This window comes from Triticum aestivum, unplaced genomic scaffold (genome assembly GCF_018294505.1).
Source record: "Triticum aestivum cultivar Chinese Spring unplaced genomic scaffold, IWGSC CS RefSeq v2.1 scaffold11157, whole genome shotgun sequence".
NCBI classification, from domain to species: domain Eukaryota; kingdom Viridiplantae; phylum Streptophyta; class Magnoliopsida; order Poales; family Poaceae; genus Triticum; species Triticum aestivum.
Window position 1 is genome coordinate 17,974 of NW_025227167.1, and position 16,416 is coordinate 34,389.

At 43.1% G+C, this 16,416-nt stretch overlaps 4 protein-coding genes across 4 annotated transcripts; 1 reads left to right on the forward strand and 3 right to left on the reverse strand.

Annotated features, from left to right (window-relative positions):
• Positions 1–4,043: 4,043 nt before the first annotated feature.
• Positions 4,044–4,878, reverse strand: LOC123172641 (germin-like protein 9-1). Its single transcript, XM_044589588.1, has 2 exons — positions 4,583–4,878; positions 4,044–4,467 (listed from the first exon to the last, which is right to left on the reverse strand). The coding sequence occupies exons 1-2, from the start codon at positions 4,876–4,878 to the stop codon at positions 4,044–4,046; spliced, it is 720 nt and encodes a 239-aa protein (XP_044445523.1).
• Positions 4,879–5,560: 682 nt separating this feature from the next.
• On the forward strand, positions 5,561–6,269 carry LOC123172640 (germin-like protein 9-3). Its single transcript, XM_044589587.1, has one exon. The coding sequence runs from the start codon at positions 5,619–5,621 to the stop codon at positions 6,267–6,269; it is 651 nt and encodes a 216-aa protein (XP_044445522.1). The 5' UTR covers positions 5,561–5,618.
• A 3,053-nt stretch (positions 6,270–9,322) lies between these two features.
• On the reverse strand, positions 9,323–9,958 carry LOC123172647 (germin-like protein 9-3). Its single transcript, XM_044589592.1, has one exon. The coding sequence runs from the start codon at positions 9,956–9,958 to the stop codon at positions 9,323–9,325; it is 636 nt and encodes a 211-aa protein (XP_044445527.1).
• Positions 9,959–10,827: 869 nt separating this feature from the next.
• LOC123172649 (F-box protein At5g18160-like) lies at positions 10,828–12,057 on the reverse strand. Its single transcript, XM_044589594.1, has one exon. The coding sequence runs from the start codon at positions 12,055–12,057 to the stop codon at positions 10,828–10,830; it is 1,230 nt and encodes a 409-aa protein (XP_044445529.1).
• Positions 12,058–16,416: the final 4,359 nt, after the last annotated feature.

Below are 16,416 nucleotides of genomic sequence, written 5' to 3' on the forward strand. Positions count from 1 at the left end.
CTGTGTGTGTGTGTGTGTGAGAGAGAGAGAGAGAGAGAGAGGTACAAGTCTCTTAATATAGTCGTTTTCAAGATTATTGGATTCATGTAAATAAAATGTGATGCTAAAATGATGGTTTTAGGTTTATGAGCAGCACCGAGAAATAACTTTTTCTAAATATATTGAACCGAAGTCACCTGCTTAATATTGTTTCGCTTTCTTTTTTGAGTTGGCCAACCGTTTCCTAGCTTAGGGCACAATGTTTTGTTGTTTGTTAGACAACACAGAAATAGTTACTCATGCCATCAAAGAAAAGCCCGCTCGCAAAAATGAGTACCAAGAAAATAATTACAATGTTCCCCACAAAATAAAAAAATGTAAAATGAATTATGCACAAGTCCGTACAATAGATCAAATGTCTCTCACCATCAATAGTAGGCACGCTAAATACATTTTATAGATTATTAGGGCATTCTTTGTTAGGTAATCTTGTCTAATCCGGTTGATTAGTGTTAGCAAAGTTGATTAGTACTCCCTTCTTTTACAAATATAAGATGTTTTGGATATTTCAATATGGATTACATATGGACTAGAATAGGTGAACAAATACACTAAAATGTGTCTATATACATCTGAATCATAAAAGTTAAAACATAGGAGGGAGTAATTAAGTAGAGAAGACGTACTAGTTGGTAGGGATGAAAACGGAGCGGAAACGGACGGAACTGAGTGCTATCATATTTGTTTTCACATTTTTTTGCAAAAGCGGAAACGAATACAGAAACCCCGGAAATGAATACGGAAACAGATACTACCGGAAACAGACACGGAGCGAATACAAAACGGATACGAAAACAGAAATAGGCATTGATCGGAACTTAAAAACCCCTTGAATAATAAAGAAATACACACAAAAACAAACAAATTTAATGAGTTGTTAACATGGCTACAAAATAATGTCATTATGTTAGCAACTTAGCTTAGTATTGTAGTTGTACTGGACAATTACGTATAGGGTCAAGCTGAGTACATGTGTGGTAGTAGAAGTTGGGCCATAGATCCATTCTACTAATTGTGTCATTGTATTCTCTTTGATGGTTGGGCTACAAAGCAGCTATAGGTCTATACTAAAAACAGAAATTCCATATTCACGGAAACGGAAAGTTCCATTTCCATGCATGTTCCACCGAAAAACAACGTTCCGTTTTTGTTTTCGCTTCCGCATAAAAAATTCCATTTCTACTTCCGTTTTGCAAATTTCCGTTTCCGTTTTCATATTTCCTCTCCGTTTCCATTTTTCCTCCGGAAAAACGAAAAGTTTCCACTCCATTTTCATCCCTACTAGTTGGTCTAGTTTGTGTCGTGTCTGGGCTTACAATGCTAGCCCGGTTAGAGCTAGCTTGTGCTTTGCCTGTATGGTACTAGGAGTGGCGTTTTTGAGTAGGCTAGTATCCGACAACATTCTTTTCGTTGGGGCTTACTTGCGTTTTAATTGAGGTCGCCACAAAGTTCACACATTAATTCGCTACCATGGACCAATAGAGTGCACGACGCGTCAAACGAACAGACCTCGACTTGGCCGGGGGTTTCTACCTCCTTTTCGAAAAGAAAAAGACCTAACTCTTTTTTTTTGCAGGTGGAAAAAAAATCCTTAACTCATCGGCACAGCGGATAGTTTAGTTAGGTTGTTCCAACGAACGCACGCCCAGTATCTGGGATGCTTTCATGACAGAGTTTTCTTTTGTGTGTGTGCGTGGACACGCTGTTCTTGTGACAGTTAATTCTTAATACTTAATAATGCAGTATTAAAACAAAGATACAGTTGTATGCTATTTGCTCAACAGTTCAGACAGCTCGGATTGGTGAAGTTTTTTTCTTTTCCGGAAAGACGGATTGGTGAAGTTGAGAGTAAGAGACACAAACACCCAAGTTTTTTTTGTTAGAATGATAACAAAATTTTGAAAGTTTCATGTAGGTATATCCATATGCTTGGAGACACCAAAGAGCTGCATAACATAGGCCAGTTAAATCTTCCTTAGATGTGTGTGCTAACTAGCTGTTTACAGCTTGCAATTCTAGAACGCTCATACATCACCCTTGGTGTCATAGACTGTTCGGACCATATTTTGACTCTTTTTTGCTGAGAACTACTCGGATGTCCAAATGCGTTGAAATTTGGCATGCAGCTCACGCACTCAAACATCTTCCGTGCAAAAGAGAAAACAGATTTTTTTAAAATATTTCTAGTATTTGTTTTAGAATTTACTGTTTACCAGGTGGAGACGAGCCCATCCTCATAATTGAATATTCGATGAGGTTCTCTCAATTTTGTTTGGTGACTGAATAGGGCACCTTGTTATGACGAAAATTGATTCTCTTTTGTTGCTATGTCCATGGAGCGACCAGCCTCATTTATTTAATAGTATGTTTGCAGTTAAAAACCAATCCATGACTTTTAATAAGGACTGAAGCTTTCAGTAGTTTCCATTCTGGTTCTACCTGTTTTGCATCCGCTTTGACAGCTCCACTCCTCGATCTGATTTAGACACACCCACGCTCTATGGATGTTGATATTTTTTTCGTTAAACTTGGTCAAACATACATGCTTGACTTTTCGAACATTGCTCTTATTTTATCCCTTCTTTTCCTTTTTGTAACATGATTTTCGTTTATATAAGTAATAGTGGGTGCCCTCTACTGCAAGAGTTTAACAACCTTTATAAATACCTATTGAGTTGTGTCTGAAATAAATAAATAAAGAAAATTGATGGTCCTGATCCTTTGGAATGGTCAAATTTGTGTTTTATAGCACTACATAATATTAAATAGGAAAACAGCACTACATAAAGTTTGGGTAAGTTCATTTATCTATTCACGAGATATGTACAAAATGTTTGCAGAATAATATAAAAAATTAGTATGGGAGAATTCCTTGCGTCCTTGAAAGCTCGTGTAACCTTGTTGTTCGCGTGACTTGAAAAAACAATTAGGTTTGAGATCACCATATTAAAGTGTATTATGAAAGCATGTACAATAATACTCATCAATTTAGATCCGCGTCATTTTGGTTTGTAGGTCATGGTATAAAATTACACCTCTAACCTCACCGACGGAAGGTTGTGATTTAAACTTGATCACGTAATAACAGAATAAGCTGGCCCGTGTTGTTGTAAGTTTGTTGAGTTATGTTGTTGTGACTTGTGAATGTGATAATATGCTTGTTGTGACTTATGATTGTGCTCATCTCAAATTTTGTTTGACACAAAAACAATGTTTTGTTGCTCGTCGAACAATTGAGAAATAATAGGGTTATGTGCCATCAAAGAAAAGCGCACTCGCATAAGCATAGCGAAAAAGAAAAGAAAAAGAAAAAGACATATAAATTATGAGTCCCTACACTCTATTCATGGCATTGAATGAACTGCTTATATGTTTGCAGTCCATCCAGTTTTCGCATGAACGCGACGAATTTAGATGAAACTTGCATCAAAATAGAAAGTTCACGTGAAGTCTTAGTATTCAACACTGCCCATTGTAACGTCCATGTAGATAACTAAAAGTTATGGAAGCTTGAGTTAAGATCTTCCTCTGGTTATTAAACTGGGGATTAGTCTCTCTCTTTTTTGCGAATAAACTGGGGATTAGTCTTGACTAGAGACAAACTTGCACATTAAAACTGAGAGGAGAGCAAGTGTCGTGTCTTTACATGCATGATGAGTTGGTTAATCACCTATTTCTTGAGTGTGTGTGTGTGTGTGTGTGTGGATAATATATCCAGGATTAACTATTTATCAGTTGCATTGAGCAATAAATGTTTTTAATGGTATTATGTACCGAAGTGTCAACTTCAACAATCATCTAAATTGTCCATGCACACACATTGTATACTGTAAACCAAGTGCAACAAATTCAAATACCTTTCACATATATAAATATCCCCCCTTAGAAACCATCACAATTATTTTGGTTCTTCGGATACTTGAAATAGCTTATTCGACGAAGTACTTGTAAATTACGTTCCTCACAACAAGATAAGCCACGGCTCTAAGTCACAAGTTCACAAGTCACAGCAACAATGTTGCTGCGAAGCCAGCCAGCAGCGCGAAGCACGCTGGTGCGCGTGCCACACCACCATTCTTAGGCGTGGGCGGTGTATTTGGAGAGGGAGCAGGAGCAAGCGGCGCCAGGTCCTGCTCGAGCGCATCCACGGTGGTCTGGTCGACGTGAAGCGACTTCTCGAGGACGGCATCAGGGATGCCGGACTCGAAGAGGACAGTCGGGAGCGAGACGGTGCCGGGGCTGGCGCTGCCGAAGGCCGAGAAGGCACGCGCCACGTGGTCGCCACCGTTGAACTGGAAGTGCACCATGCCCTTGGGGAACACGAACATGTCACCTGTATGCAGCGTCTGCGCGTACAGCTCACCTTTTGTCTCGTCGATGAGGCCCACCAGCAGCGGGCCCTGCACCACATAAAGCAACTCCGACGCCCTGCCGGCCGCCACCATGGAAGAAGAAGCACATGGATGAGCACAAACGTGTATATACTTGAGATCGGGGTCCGAGGATGAACCATGATCAACTAAAAAGCGTAAAGTTTTGTTACCTTGGGTGGACGTGCGGCGGGTTGACGGTGCCTGGGCCAAAGATGAGGGCAGCATAGGAGACGGACTGGCCGAGCAGCGCCGGGAACTCGGTGGCGGTGGCCTTTGTCACCGTGAACTTGGCTGGGTCGGCGGAGTCGCCAGCGAAGAGGCCCGTGTAGGTGAAGAACGTACCGTTGAGGAGCGACGCATTGGTGCCCGGTGGCAGGATGAAGTCTGTGAGGATGTCCGGGTCGCCGGCGAGGGCAAGGAAGGGCACAGCAAGGAGGACGGCGAGGGCAAGACACGACGACACCATTTTCACGTAGTAGTAAGGTTGTGTGAAGGGTGGAGGACTGGAGGTGGCAGGCCTGAGGCTGTGATTATTTGTAGGAGGCTGTAGCCTTAGCCTGTAGGGGCCAAACAAATTGGCTTGCCGTTGCTATCGTTGTTTCCTAAGTTTGATGCCCTTGTGACAGTTCATGGTTGAGACATGATTATAAATCCATTGCTAGTTCATCGTTGTAGCCTGTAGGAGGCTGTAGCCTGTAAAGGACGACACTGGTAGCTAGCTGGAACAAATTGGCTTGCCATTGCCATCGTCGTTTCCTAAGTTTGACAGGTGATGTACACGTTTGTGCTCATGTCATGTATGTGCTACATTACATACTTGCAGGGTATTTGGTGGGCAGATCATATTTGTCAAGTTGAGGCTGCAAAGTTTGTATCAGAATGAGAACAAAAAGATTCTGAGTCGCATGCTGGTATATCCACATATATGCTTGGAGACGCCAAGAGCTGCATGGAATTGGCCAGTTAATTCTTCCTCAGATGTGTGTCAAATAGCACTAGCTGGCACCAGCTTGCTGTTGTACAATGTTCATGCATGGCCCTTGGTTTATCAGACCTTCATCACCTCACTAGCTAGATTTCCTCTTGTGTATAAATAACACAACAGGTAGCTCAACATCTTCACCACAACTCACAACCACCGCGTTCATCAATCAGCCTCTTGTCGCCACAAGATCATTAGCTTACTTGCAGCTACACTCAACTTCGATGGCGTCCATCAACTCCTACTCCTTGGTGCTGGTGGTGGTTGCATTGGTCACGGCACCACATGCCATGGTGGCCGGCGACCCGGACATCCTCACCGACTTTGTCGTCCCTGACAACTTCTATGGGATAGCACCGATGAACATCACCGGCGACTTCTTCACCTACACCGGCTTCCGCGCCACCATGAACATGACCATGCCGGGGGCGCAGAACTTCACTGTGACCAAGGCCAGCATGACGGAGTTCCCGGCACTCAACGGGCAGAGCGTGTCCTACGCCATGCTCAAGTTCCCCTCCGAATCCATCAACCCACCCCATACCCACCCTCGTGCAGCAGAGCTACTGCTCGTCCTTCACGGTGCGCTCTCTGTTGGCTTCGTCGACACGGCTGGCAAGCTCTATACTCAGGACCTAGCCGCCGGTGACATGTTCATATTCCCCAAGGGTCTGGTGCACTATCAGTCCAACCCAGGGCAAAGCCCAGCAGTTGCACTCTCGGCCTTCGGTAGCGCCGCCGCGGGCACCGTGTCTGTTCCAGTTACCGTGTTTGGTACTGGCGTCGATGATGCGGTGCTCGCCAAGTCCTTCAAGACTGACCTTCCCACCGTGCAAAAGCTCAAGGCGGCACTTACTCCGCCACCGAAGAAATGATTCGTCGGTGCATTGCTGCCGCCGTGAATAATAAGGCCATCGAGCTAGTGAATGATGGTGGAGTGAACCTGGTGTTCTTGTGAGTTTCAAGTCGTGTAATAAGATGCGCATGTTGTGACATGTGAGTTGTTATGATGACTCATGTCAAACTTCATTTGATTCGGGTGTTAAGATTATGCCATCAAATATACTTGTGTCTGTTATGCAACTCAGTTTTTTTTTATTTCCATGGTTACAAGTAACATGCACAAGATGTGGCTCTTGACGTGTCGCCAACTTGTGCTTTGGAGTTTTATTGCTCGCCAAAATAACATGCACAAGCTGTTTTGTGAGTTTGTGTGTGTGCGCGTGCGCGCACGCGTGTGTGTGTGCGCGCGTGCGCGCGCGTGTGTGTGTGTGTGTGAATGTGGCAGCTTGTTTTGACCAACACTCAACTTTTTGCTCTGTCCATGGAGCGATGAATCTCGTTTATTTAACGGTTTGCAGTTGACCACCAAGCCACAACTTCTATTAAGGACTAGTATGAAGGTTTTCAGTAGTGTCCATTCCGGTTATACATGTTCTGCCTCCGCTTTGACCACTCTTCGAGCTGACTTAGACAGACTCACACTCTAGGAGCAGGCTTCATCTTATCCAAACATACACAATACAAGCTCATTTCACGAGAAATTTTCTCAATGTGCATAATAATATAGCGATGGATGCACATTCTTCTATACAAATCACACTTATTATTACAGGTCACAACATAAGAGCTGATTTTTTTTAAAATAATACATTTTTATTATTAAATTTCAGAAATATTATACCGTAATTATATTTTTTTTAAATATTACCCAGTCGGCCTACTGCTGACCGATTGGATCCAGTCGGCCTACTGTTGGCCGATTGGCCCCCAGTCGGCCCACTGTCGGCCGATTGGATCTAGTCGGCCCACTGCTAGCCGATTGGTCCCAGTCGGCCCACTGCTGACCGATTGGCATCCAGTCTTCTTCCTCTAGGCCGACAGGTGCATGCACCCATTTATCTGTTGAATAGGTATTTGAAAAATGTTGAAAAAAGTATTTGAAAAAGTGTTGATCATGCATATAAAAATGTTATTAATCAAGCATTTGAAAAAAAAAACTTGAACAAGTATTTAAAAAATATTGAACAAATATTTGAAAACTGTTGAATAGGTATTTGAAAAATGTTGAAGAAGTATTTTAAAAAATGTTGATCATGTATATAAAAACGTTAATCAAGCATTTGCAAAAAATGTTGAACAAGTATTTAAAAAAAATATTGAACAAGTATTTTTAAAAATATTAATCATGTATATAAAAATGTTGAACAAGTATTTGTAAAAATGTTGATCATGTATATAAAAATGTTGAACAAGTATTTGATAAAATTTGAACAAGTATTTAATTTTTTTGAACAAGTATTTTAAAAAATTGAACAAGTATTTGAAAAAAAATATAGAAAGAAAAGAAAAAGAAAGAAATAATGGAGAAGACCGTCTCAGTCACCTCTAGTTGGTCGCGATCCCTTTTCTAACCAAAGGTGATGGGGTGGTTAGCTTGTGATTGCCATGGAGACCAGGCATCTATCCCCAACATAGCTAACTACCCCACCAGCTTCCAGATGTTAAACATTTTTTCAAATACTTGTTCAATTTTTTACATACTTGTTCAAAAATATTTAAATACTTGTTCAAATCTTTTCAAATACTTATTCAACATTTTATATACATGATCGACTTGTTTACAAATACTTGTTCAACATTTTTATATACATGATTAATATTTTTTTCAATACTTGTTCAACATTTTATGCAAATGCTTGATTAACATTTTTATATATATGATCAACATTTTTTAAAACACTTCTTCAACATTTTTCAAATACCTATTCAACAGTTTTCAAGTACTTGTTCAATATTTTTTTCAAATGCTTGATTAACATTTTTATATGCATGATCAACATTTTTTCAACATTTTTCAAATACCTATTCAACAGATAAATGAGTGCATGCACCTGTCGGCCTAGAGCAAGCAGACTGGGTGCCAATCGGCCAGCAGTGGGCCGACTGGGTCCAATCGGCTAGCAGTGGGCCGACTAGATCCAATCGGCCGACAGTGGGCCGACTGGGGGCCAATCGGCCAACAGTAGGCCGACTGGATCCAATCGGTCAGCAGTAGGCCGACTGGGTAATATTTAAAAAAAATTATAATTACGGCATAATATTTCTGAAATTTAATAATAAAAATGTATTACTTAAAAAAAATTGCCAACATAAGACAAGTGTCCCTCTCTATCTTCCATACACCATTTTGGGGAGAATCCTATCATTCTAAATAACACTATGGAATTCAGTATATGGCCGCTCGAAATGAAATGGTTCTGTGCTATTTTAACTACCTAACGCCACAGAAACATCCAAATATAAATGTAACTAAAGATTAGCTACAATCTTGATATGGACAGAACTAAGAACAAATTTCAAGTCAGATGAGTCTTGCATTCACTACACCAAGACATATCGTAGCTAAAAACTGCTGAATCGCCCCTCTGGCTAATGCCTCTCCCTTAGCTCTAATCGCCAAGTTCATCGCCACAATTTGACAGCAAAGTTCACTTAATAAGTTCACTGCTACAAATTTGACATGCCAAACTTTCATCATGCACATAATTGTACACTTTTGTGAGGTCTGAATTGTTTAAAATATGTATCATATGCCAAACTGAAACTGTGTATCATACAGCATTGGTACCTTCAAAATGGTATACAAACTCACCAGACACAACCTAATCAAAATCGCGAACATATATGTAACTCAAAGAGTCAAGATCACAAGTTTCAAACATCAACACACACAAACCGTTCGATCCAAATCAAGACAACATTGCAAACACACATATTCAACATCATTTCACCACCAAATTGCTCCTACCATGTGGATGCAGTACTTGGTTGTCTGCATTGCCTGGCAGGTCGGTTATTTCAACAAGCAAAAAAAATTCAAAACACACACAAGGACAGTTGGCACGTCGGTCTTGAACGGACGGACTTATTTCTTCGGTGGCGGAGTGAGCGCCGCCTTGAGCTTCTGCACTGTGGGCACGTCAGTCTTGAATGACTTGGCGAGCACAACATCGTCCACTTCGGTGCCGAACACGGTGACGGGCACGGACACGGTCCCCGCGGCAGCGCTGCCGAACGCGGAGAGCGCCATCGCGGGCCGAGACCCCTGGTTGGACTGGTAGTGCACCAGGCCCTTGGGGAACACGAACATGTTGCCAGCGACAAGGTCCTTGGTGTAGAGCTTGCCGGCGGTGTCAATGAAGCCAACAGAGAGCGTGCCCTCGAGGAGGAAGAGCAGCTCGGCAGCCCGGGGGTGGGTGTGCGTCGGGTTCACGGTGCCCGGCGGGAACCTGAGCTTGGCGTACGAGACGCTCTGCCCGTTGAGAGCCGGGAATTCTGCCATGGAGGCCTTGGACAGCGTGAAGGTCGCCGTCGGCAGTGGCACGGGGCGGAAGCTGGTGTAGGTGAAGTAGTCGCCGGTGATGTTGATGGGAATGCCGATCAGCGATGTGGGCACGACGAAATCAGTGAGGATGTCCGGGTCGCCGGCCACAGCGGCCAGCGGTGCTGACACCAGGGCAATGGCCACCAGCACCATGGAGTAGAAGTTCATGGACGCCATTAGAGCAGAGCTTGAAGCTTTTGCTAGGTGAATGCCTGTAGCCGTGGTGATGGAGGATATGATTGATAAGCTGCTATTTATAGGCAGCCAGGTTTCCATTTCTTGGAAAGGAATTGGAGGAACCGAGGAGCTGATGTCTTGTTCTTCTGTCCCTTGTGAGTGACGAACACAAGGTGTTGCATAGAGAGTAACCATTTGCTGGCTAAGATTAAGACCAGGAGAGTGGTTTCTCAACTCCCGGGTGTCCCTACACCAGTGATGTTTCTGCTCCTCGGATGCATCAAAACTGCAAGGAATTCACTGGTTTTTTGGCGAAGTTAGCATCATGAACAGATGGTTGTGGATTGGGGATTGAAGAGGGGAACGAATCGTGAGCTAGGCCTAGGGGAACAAATAGGAGTACTAATAAGACTTAGGACCAAATTCCATTTTGAACAACAACGATCAACCTATCAGCCTTGCATACGGAATAAACATTACAAACGAAAATGCAATACCTAGCTTCTAAGAAAACGCCTGGGTGCATTCCTGTTACAAAAATACATTCACTCAAAGGACGTGAGCAAGACCAAATTTCTTATCTTAATAGTGTCATTCTTGCTTCTTAACAATGTGAATTAGGAGTAAAACTTTGTGAATGGATGAACAATGGAAAGTTACAACAGCATACATAGATACTCCATGGTTCAGAACATTACCATGATGTTCATAGCATCATAATAAGCACCAACTAATGACATCCAATTGCTACCACAACCATCCAAAATCACATGTTCTATCGGTAGTACTGATATAACAATAAATGAGAAGAGTACGAATGAAATACATGATGTGAATCCAAGGGGAAAACAAACGAGTAGTCTCCGACATTACACAAGCCCTGCTGAGAATGGAGACTCCTTGTCTTCTTCTTGTGTCTCACGGAACATAATTGGTGTAATGTTATGTTTGAGGCGGTGTTGAGTGAGCAACATGCGATATTGACTCTTTCCTATGTTCACCATACCTAAGAACTTGCCATCAATGTCGAGACGCAGCACATATTTTGAATTAAACCTGATCAGCAGCTCATGCTCTTTGAGGACAACCATATCATTGAACCATTGCACTGTTGAATGAAGTGGTGTTTTCATTTTCTTTTTGAAAGAAGTTAAATAAAGTTGCCGTGATGCCTCCACTGTTGACACATCAATCTGATACTTGAAAGACCATATTTCAGCGTCATAATCCAGCATCACCCAAACATCCATAGCAGTGAAACGAGGAGTCGAGCTGCCCCAAAAAGCCAGTGTCTCCTTCATTTTGAATAACCTCCTATTAGAGTACGGCTGGGCAGGACCATGCATCCACCGGAATGACTCAACTTCTGTGTCAAACACAATAATGTCTCTCCTGTCTCCCGTAATTTCATTGGTGGAATAAGGACACCAATGCAGGCTGCCATGGTGGTCTATTGGTGGTGGACAATGAGGCAAATAACGCAACCCATTCAGTAGCATATGTTCCACGGAAGCATGTCCCACACAACGTCTTGATGTAGTTGGTATTCTGACTATGACGTGCCTCGGCTCGGCGGATCCCACTGTGAGGACATATAAGCTGAATATATGTGACCGTGAGACCCAGAGCACCCTGTATTCTCCAGTAGGATGGTGCCGGTAGAAACCAATTACGTTGTTGCCGGCTTTCCCAACTTGAGGCTGTGGTAGGACAGCATGCATGCGGATGAGCGGGTTGCAAATGTAGAATCGAGATCTCCGGTAGATGATGAGGAAGCCATCACATGCGACTTGGATGCTATTCTCTAAATGTTGTTTGGCACCCGGAAGACATGGCCAGATTTCTTGACTGGAAGCTTTGGCGCCCACATCGTGGAAGACAACGAAAGTGGCTGGCCGCCCCTGCCCATTGATTATGGGGAGTGACCGCTGCGAGCGGTGGTGTTCAAGCATAAATTCACTCGTGGAGGTGGCATCACGCCAGGATGTTCTGACGGCACGACAACGACCAACGTCCTTGGGTGTTAGCCGGACGAGTATCTTGTCGATGAGCTCCCTAGGCAAATCCTCGAGGAGTGTTGCCCCTCTTTTGTCCGGCATGGTGCTACGTTGAGTCAAGGGTCAACTGAACAAAGCAAAAAAAAGATTTACTGAATGTCTTGGGTGACTAACTTATATAAAGAACACAAGTAAGAAAAACTAGTTATGGAAGACGAAACTGGTTTACCTTAGAAGATGAATATGAAGAGTACGCGAGGTTCCAGCGATGGCGACGAACAGGGTCCGCAACATGGGTGTGTTTTGTCGCGCCTAGCCATCCATACATGGATATTCAGCGTCAATAGCAGATGTAGAGAAAAATTAAGAAACACACACACAGACAGAGAGAGAGAGAGGGGGGGGAGAGAGAACGACAACTAGTTTGCACGGTGAATAAGCTGCTCACCTTTGTTGTTGAAGATGCCACTCCGGCGTGCTTCCGAGGTATTAAAGTGAGCAGCCGAGAAGATCTCAGCGTAAAGCGGGGTAGAACGTTGGCTGATCGCGGTCGTGGGGGGTTTCAACCCTTACCGGGTCTCGAATTGGATGTCATTGCTTAAGGTACGGAGGGGAGCAAGCTCGATCTGAGACCAAGGAGGTAGGACAACACAAGCGGCGGTTGCGAACTTGTTTTGGATGTGAGGATAGGGGCCGAGCATGAGCAGAGGCTAGGTCTCATGGTGTGTTCAAATAGCATGTCTTCAAGACTGATTTTGGTAAGTCTTAATCACTTGCTTTTTTAGGTAATCTTCATCACTTGCCTGAAAACTACAGAATTTAATATTACCCATTATTTCTAATTCACATTATTGGCTTCCTTTTCTTCTTACCTCGTCGCTCGCACCTCATGTTTCCTTCCCTATCCACATTGGCCGGTCAAGACTAGCCAACTCGCTACCCCACAACCTTTCTGCCTCGACTTGCCCCAACCATGACAAAAAAATCTAGCCTTAGTCCCTCCACCATCCCTCTATCCCCCAAAAGGGCAAAAGAGAACTGAAAGATTACGATGAAATTGCAAGAGGGATTGTATAAATCCAATTAAGTTAGTCAATACTTGGGAACTATCGTTCTATTGGGCTGGCCCATGGCCATATTTTTGCTATGGTGGTTTCCATATTTTAGTGTATGTTCTTTAGTAGTACTGGCCTAAATTAGATGTGTCGGTTGTATCTAACTAATCACTATTAATTCCCCCGGTACCCCCTTGAATCCATCCCTGCCTGGTTTGTCATCGGTGATGGGCATTCCTCATGTGGTCAAATATTAATGGAGAAGTTACCTTTGACGGGACTAAATCCCTGTCCGTCAGGGTTGACATTGTTACTAATGTGGTCTCATGCTACTCATGTTATTAGTGGAGAATCCGGACTCCCTGGGAACGCCTTTGCTCTATTGATTTGAAAAATCCCCCATTACTCTTGGTTGCATTTATTTTATTCTTGCATCTTTTATTTACTTGTTGTCACCATTCACCCACAATATTTCAACCTCTGTGTTCACTTTGCTTCAGACCTTCATTAACTAGCAGGCACTTTGTAATAATTCACTACAAGAAATAAGGACCATTTTTTGTGCTCCCTATGGGATCGATACTCTTACTTTCAAAAGGCTACAACTAAACCATGTAAAAAGCCTCACCTGTATGTCTTCCCATGTCCAATCCACTCACTGGCACCTCACAATCCCCTCTCCCTCGCCTCTGATGGCATGCAAGTGCACATGGTTTAGTTGTGCTCTTTTCTAAGTAAGAGTATTGATCCCACGGGGAGCACACGGGAATTGGACTTTGTCTCTTGTAGAAAATTATGGGAATTGTGCCAACCAGTTAGTTGTAGATGAAAATCAAAATGATGGTGAAAGATAGCAAGCATCATATGAATAGCAGTGACAAAAATGGACGATGGATCAGAGTAATGCACATAGGAATCCTTTAGGGTTCAATATTACAAATGAATTGAGATGTATGGCAACAAATATGATGATGGATATGGTCGATGTCGGCGTCGGCGTCTCCTTGTAGGAGATGTTGGCAATGGTGAAGTCCTCCTTGCCGATTCCCCCTCCTAATGCCTTCTGGAAGCTAGGGTTCTTAGTTCTGGAGAAGTTTTTGGTGGCTATGGGTGTCTCCTCCACAATCCGATTGCATGGGGAAGAAATATTGAACCAGGCGTTACATCTTGCTACTTAATTCATTAGTGAACGTGCCACAAATCCATGCAATAGACTATTCATTTTTCAACCGAAAAAATATAAATGGGGTCCTCCATTCTTATCAAAAAATATTTGAATGTTATCTTTCACCTTTTCTTGGGAAGTATGTTTATTTTCCCATATCACACTCGTTCATCTTCATGTGAGATGTAAGCTAACATACTTCTTTGTTTGGGATTTGGTTTGCAAAATTATTTTATCACTTTTTATTCAAGAGGTTTTCTCCTCTCTTGCTACTTGCTCTTGTATAATCATTTTGCTCGGACTTATGTCTCAAAACATTTCCATTAATGTATTTGAAAATTTGAGTAAACTATCCCATATAGTTGTTTCTCCTTCTCTAAACAATTAACACCAAAGATGTGGAAGACTTATAGTCATCGACATGGTGAAAATGCCCTCATTCATGCTTCTTCATCATCTCATATGTTTTTCAAAACAGTGTAATGCCACTACGCATCGAGAATATACATTACTCATTAGAAGAGAATCTTCGCTCATTCAAAAGGGACTTGACTGTTCATCTTTATTTGGCAAAATAGGGCAAGCTAGTATCAACTTGTAGAAAACTAAATGCGAGAAAGTAAATATGCAAGGTACTCTCAGATTTCCCCCAAGCTTACAATCAAGTCGGCGGGATCCTTGTAGCTAGTTTTTCTCGGACCTACCCCGGTGCCTCCTTGCCGGTCTCCTCATCGAGTTCCTTGTCATCTCCCCAGTCGCATGCAATGGCAATGCACTTGAAGCGGGATGCCATGCTTACAATTGCCTTCTGATGTTCAGAGGCCACCATCATGAGAAAATCAGTTTCTACAACAAGCTTGGAGGTGACCTCAAGTAGGAGATCTATCTTATAGAAGAGACCATCGATCCTTGACTCAAGGTCTTCTCTCATCATCCAGTAAGAGTCTATGCTCTCAACAATTGTATCGACGCATGCCCTCGAGACTTCTTCAAGTTCCTTGATCTTTTCCTTTATTTCATCAAGGGTTGGTGCTTCCTTTTCGCACTGACGTGGTTCAAATCTCAGAGGAAATAGAGGAATAGATCCTTGGATGTCAAATTGATAAGGATTCTGGGGATACTCATCTTGCTTGTTCACCTCTTTTTCTTCCTTTTCCTTCTTTCCATTTTTCTGCCCTTCTTTCTCCTCCTCGGGCATCCCCTCCTCGTCCCATCCCGTTGAGATCTTCTCTTTCAGGTTACAAAAAGGGATAATCTTGGTTGAGGAAGATCTCTTCCCGTTGGTCATGGCAGCGGACGGTGGTGGAGAGGTGGCATGTGGCGAAGGCTAGGGATTAGATTAGTAATGAGCCAAGGGACGTGAGAGATGTGCTTATATAAAGGTTAGAAACCCTAATGTTCCTGAGATCAATCTTGAAGAAAAAGTTAGAAAGAAAACGGAAGAAAATCATAAAAGAATAAGGAAAATGAGGCGAAGGACACCTATTGGTACAATCCTTCACCGTGTGATTTTTCTAAAAAAAACATTACTAACACCAACTAACATAAACATCAAAGTTGTGAACGGTCGAAAACAGATGTCATATGCCAAACTGAAACTATGTACCATCCAGACTTGGTGCCCTCAAAATGGAACACCAAAGTCACCAGACATAGTGAGGTTCAACAAAATACAAAACTGCACACATATGTGAGAGCATCTCTAGCGGATCCGCTAAAATCTCATACTGCAAAATTGTTTTAGGGTTCCCCCGAAAACTTATTTGTGGTACCGTGCATGCTCCGGTGGAACATATCCTGTAAAAATCAGTACTGCATATTTAAAAACATCTTCATGCTAGAAAATAGTTCATCACACAAACATAGTGCATACATAGGAAATACAAACTTCGAGCTACAAAATAAGAGCTAAATCGACCGTCACTCGTCGATGTCGAGGTAGAACTTGACTGTGAAATTGCGGAATGCGTGGGCGAGGGCGTGCTCCTCCTTGGCCGCAGCGAGACGATCGGCGACACTTCTTCTTCGGCCGCATATGCGCGCTCCACGGTGATGAGCTCCGCATCGGCCTCCCGGCACCTCTTGAAGTGTGGATAGAGGTTGGGGTCGAGCTTGTGGAAGCTGGCCCAAGGGCTCCGCCCGCCGCTGTCGTGAGCTTGCTTCTAGCGATATGGGTCCACTGCGCCACTGGAGCTGCTGACCTCCGTGTCGTGGCGTGCCTTCTTGTGCGGAGACGACCCG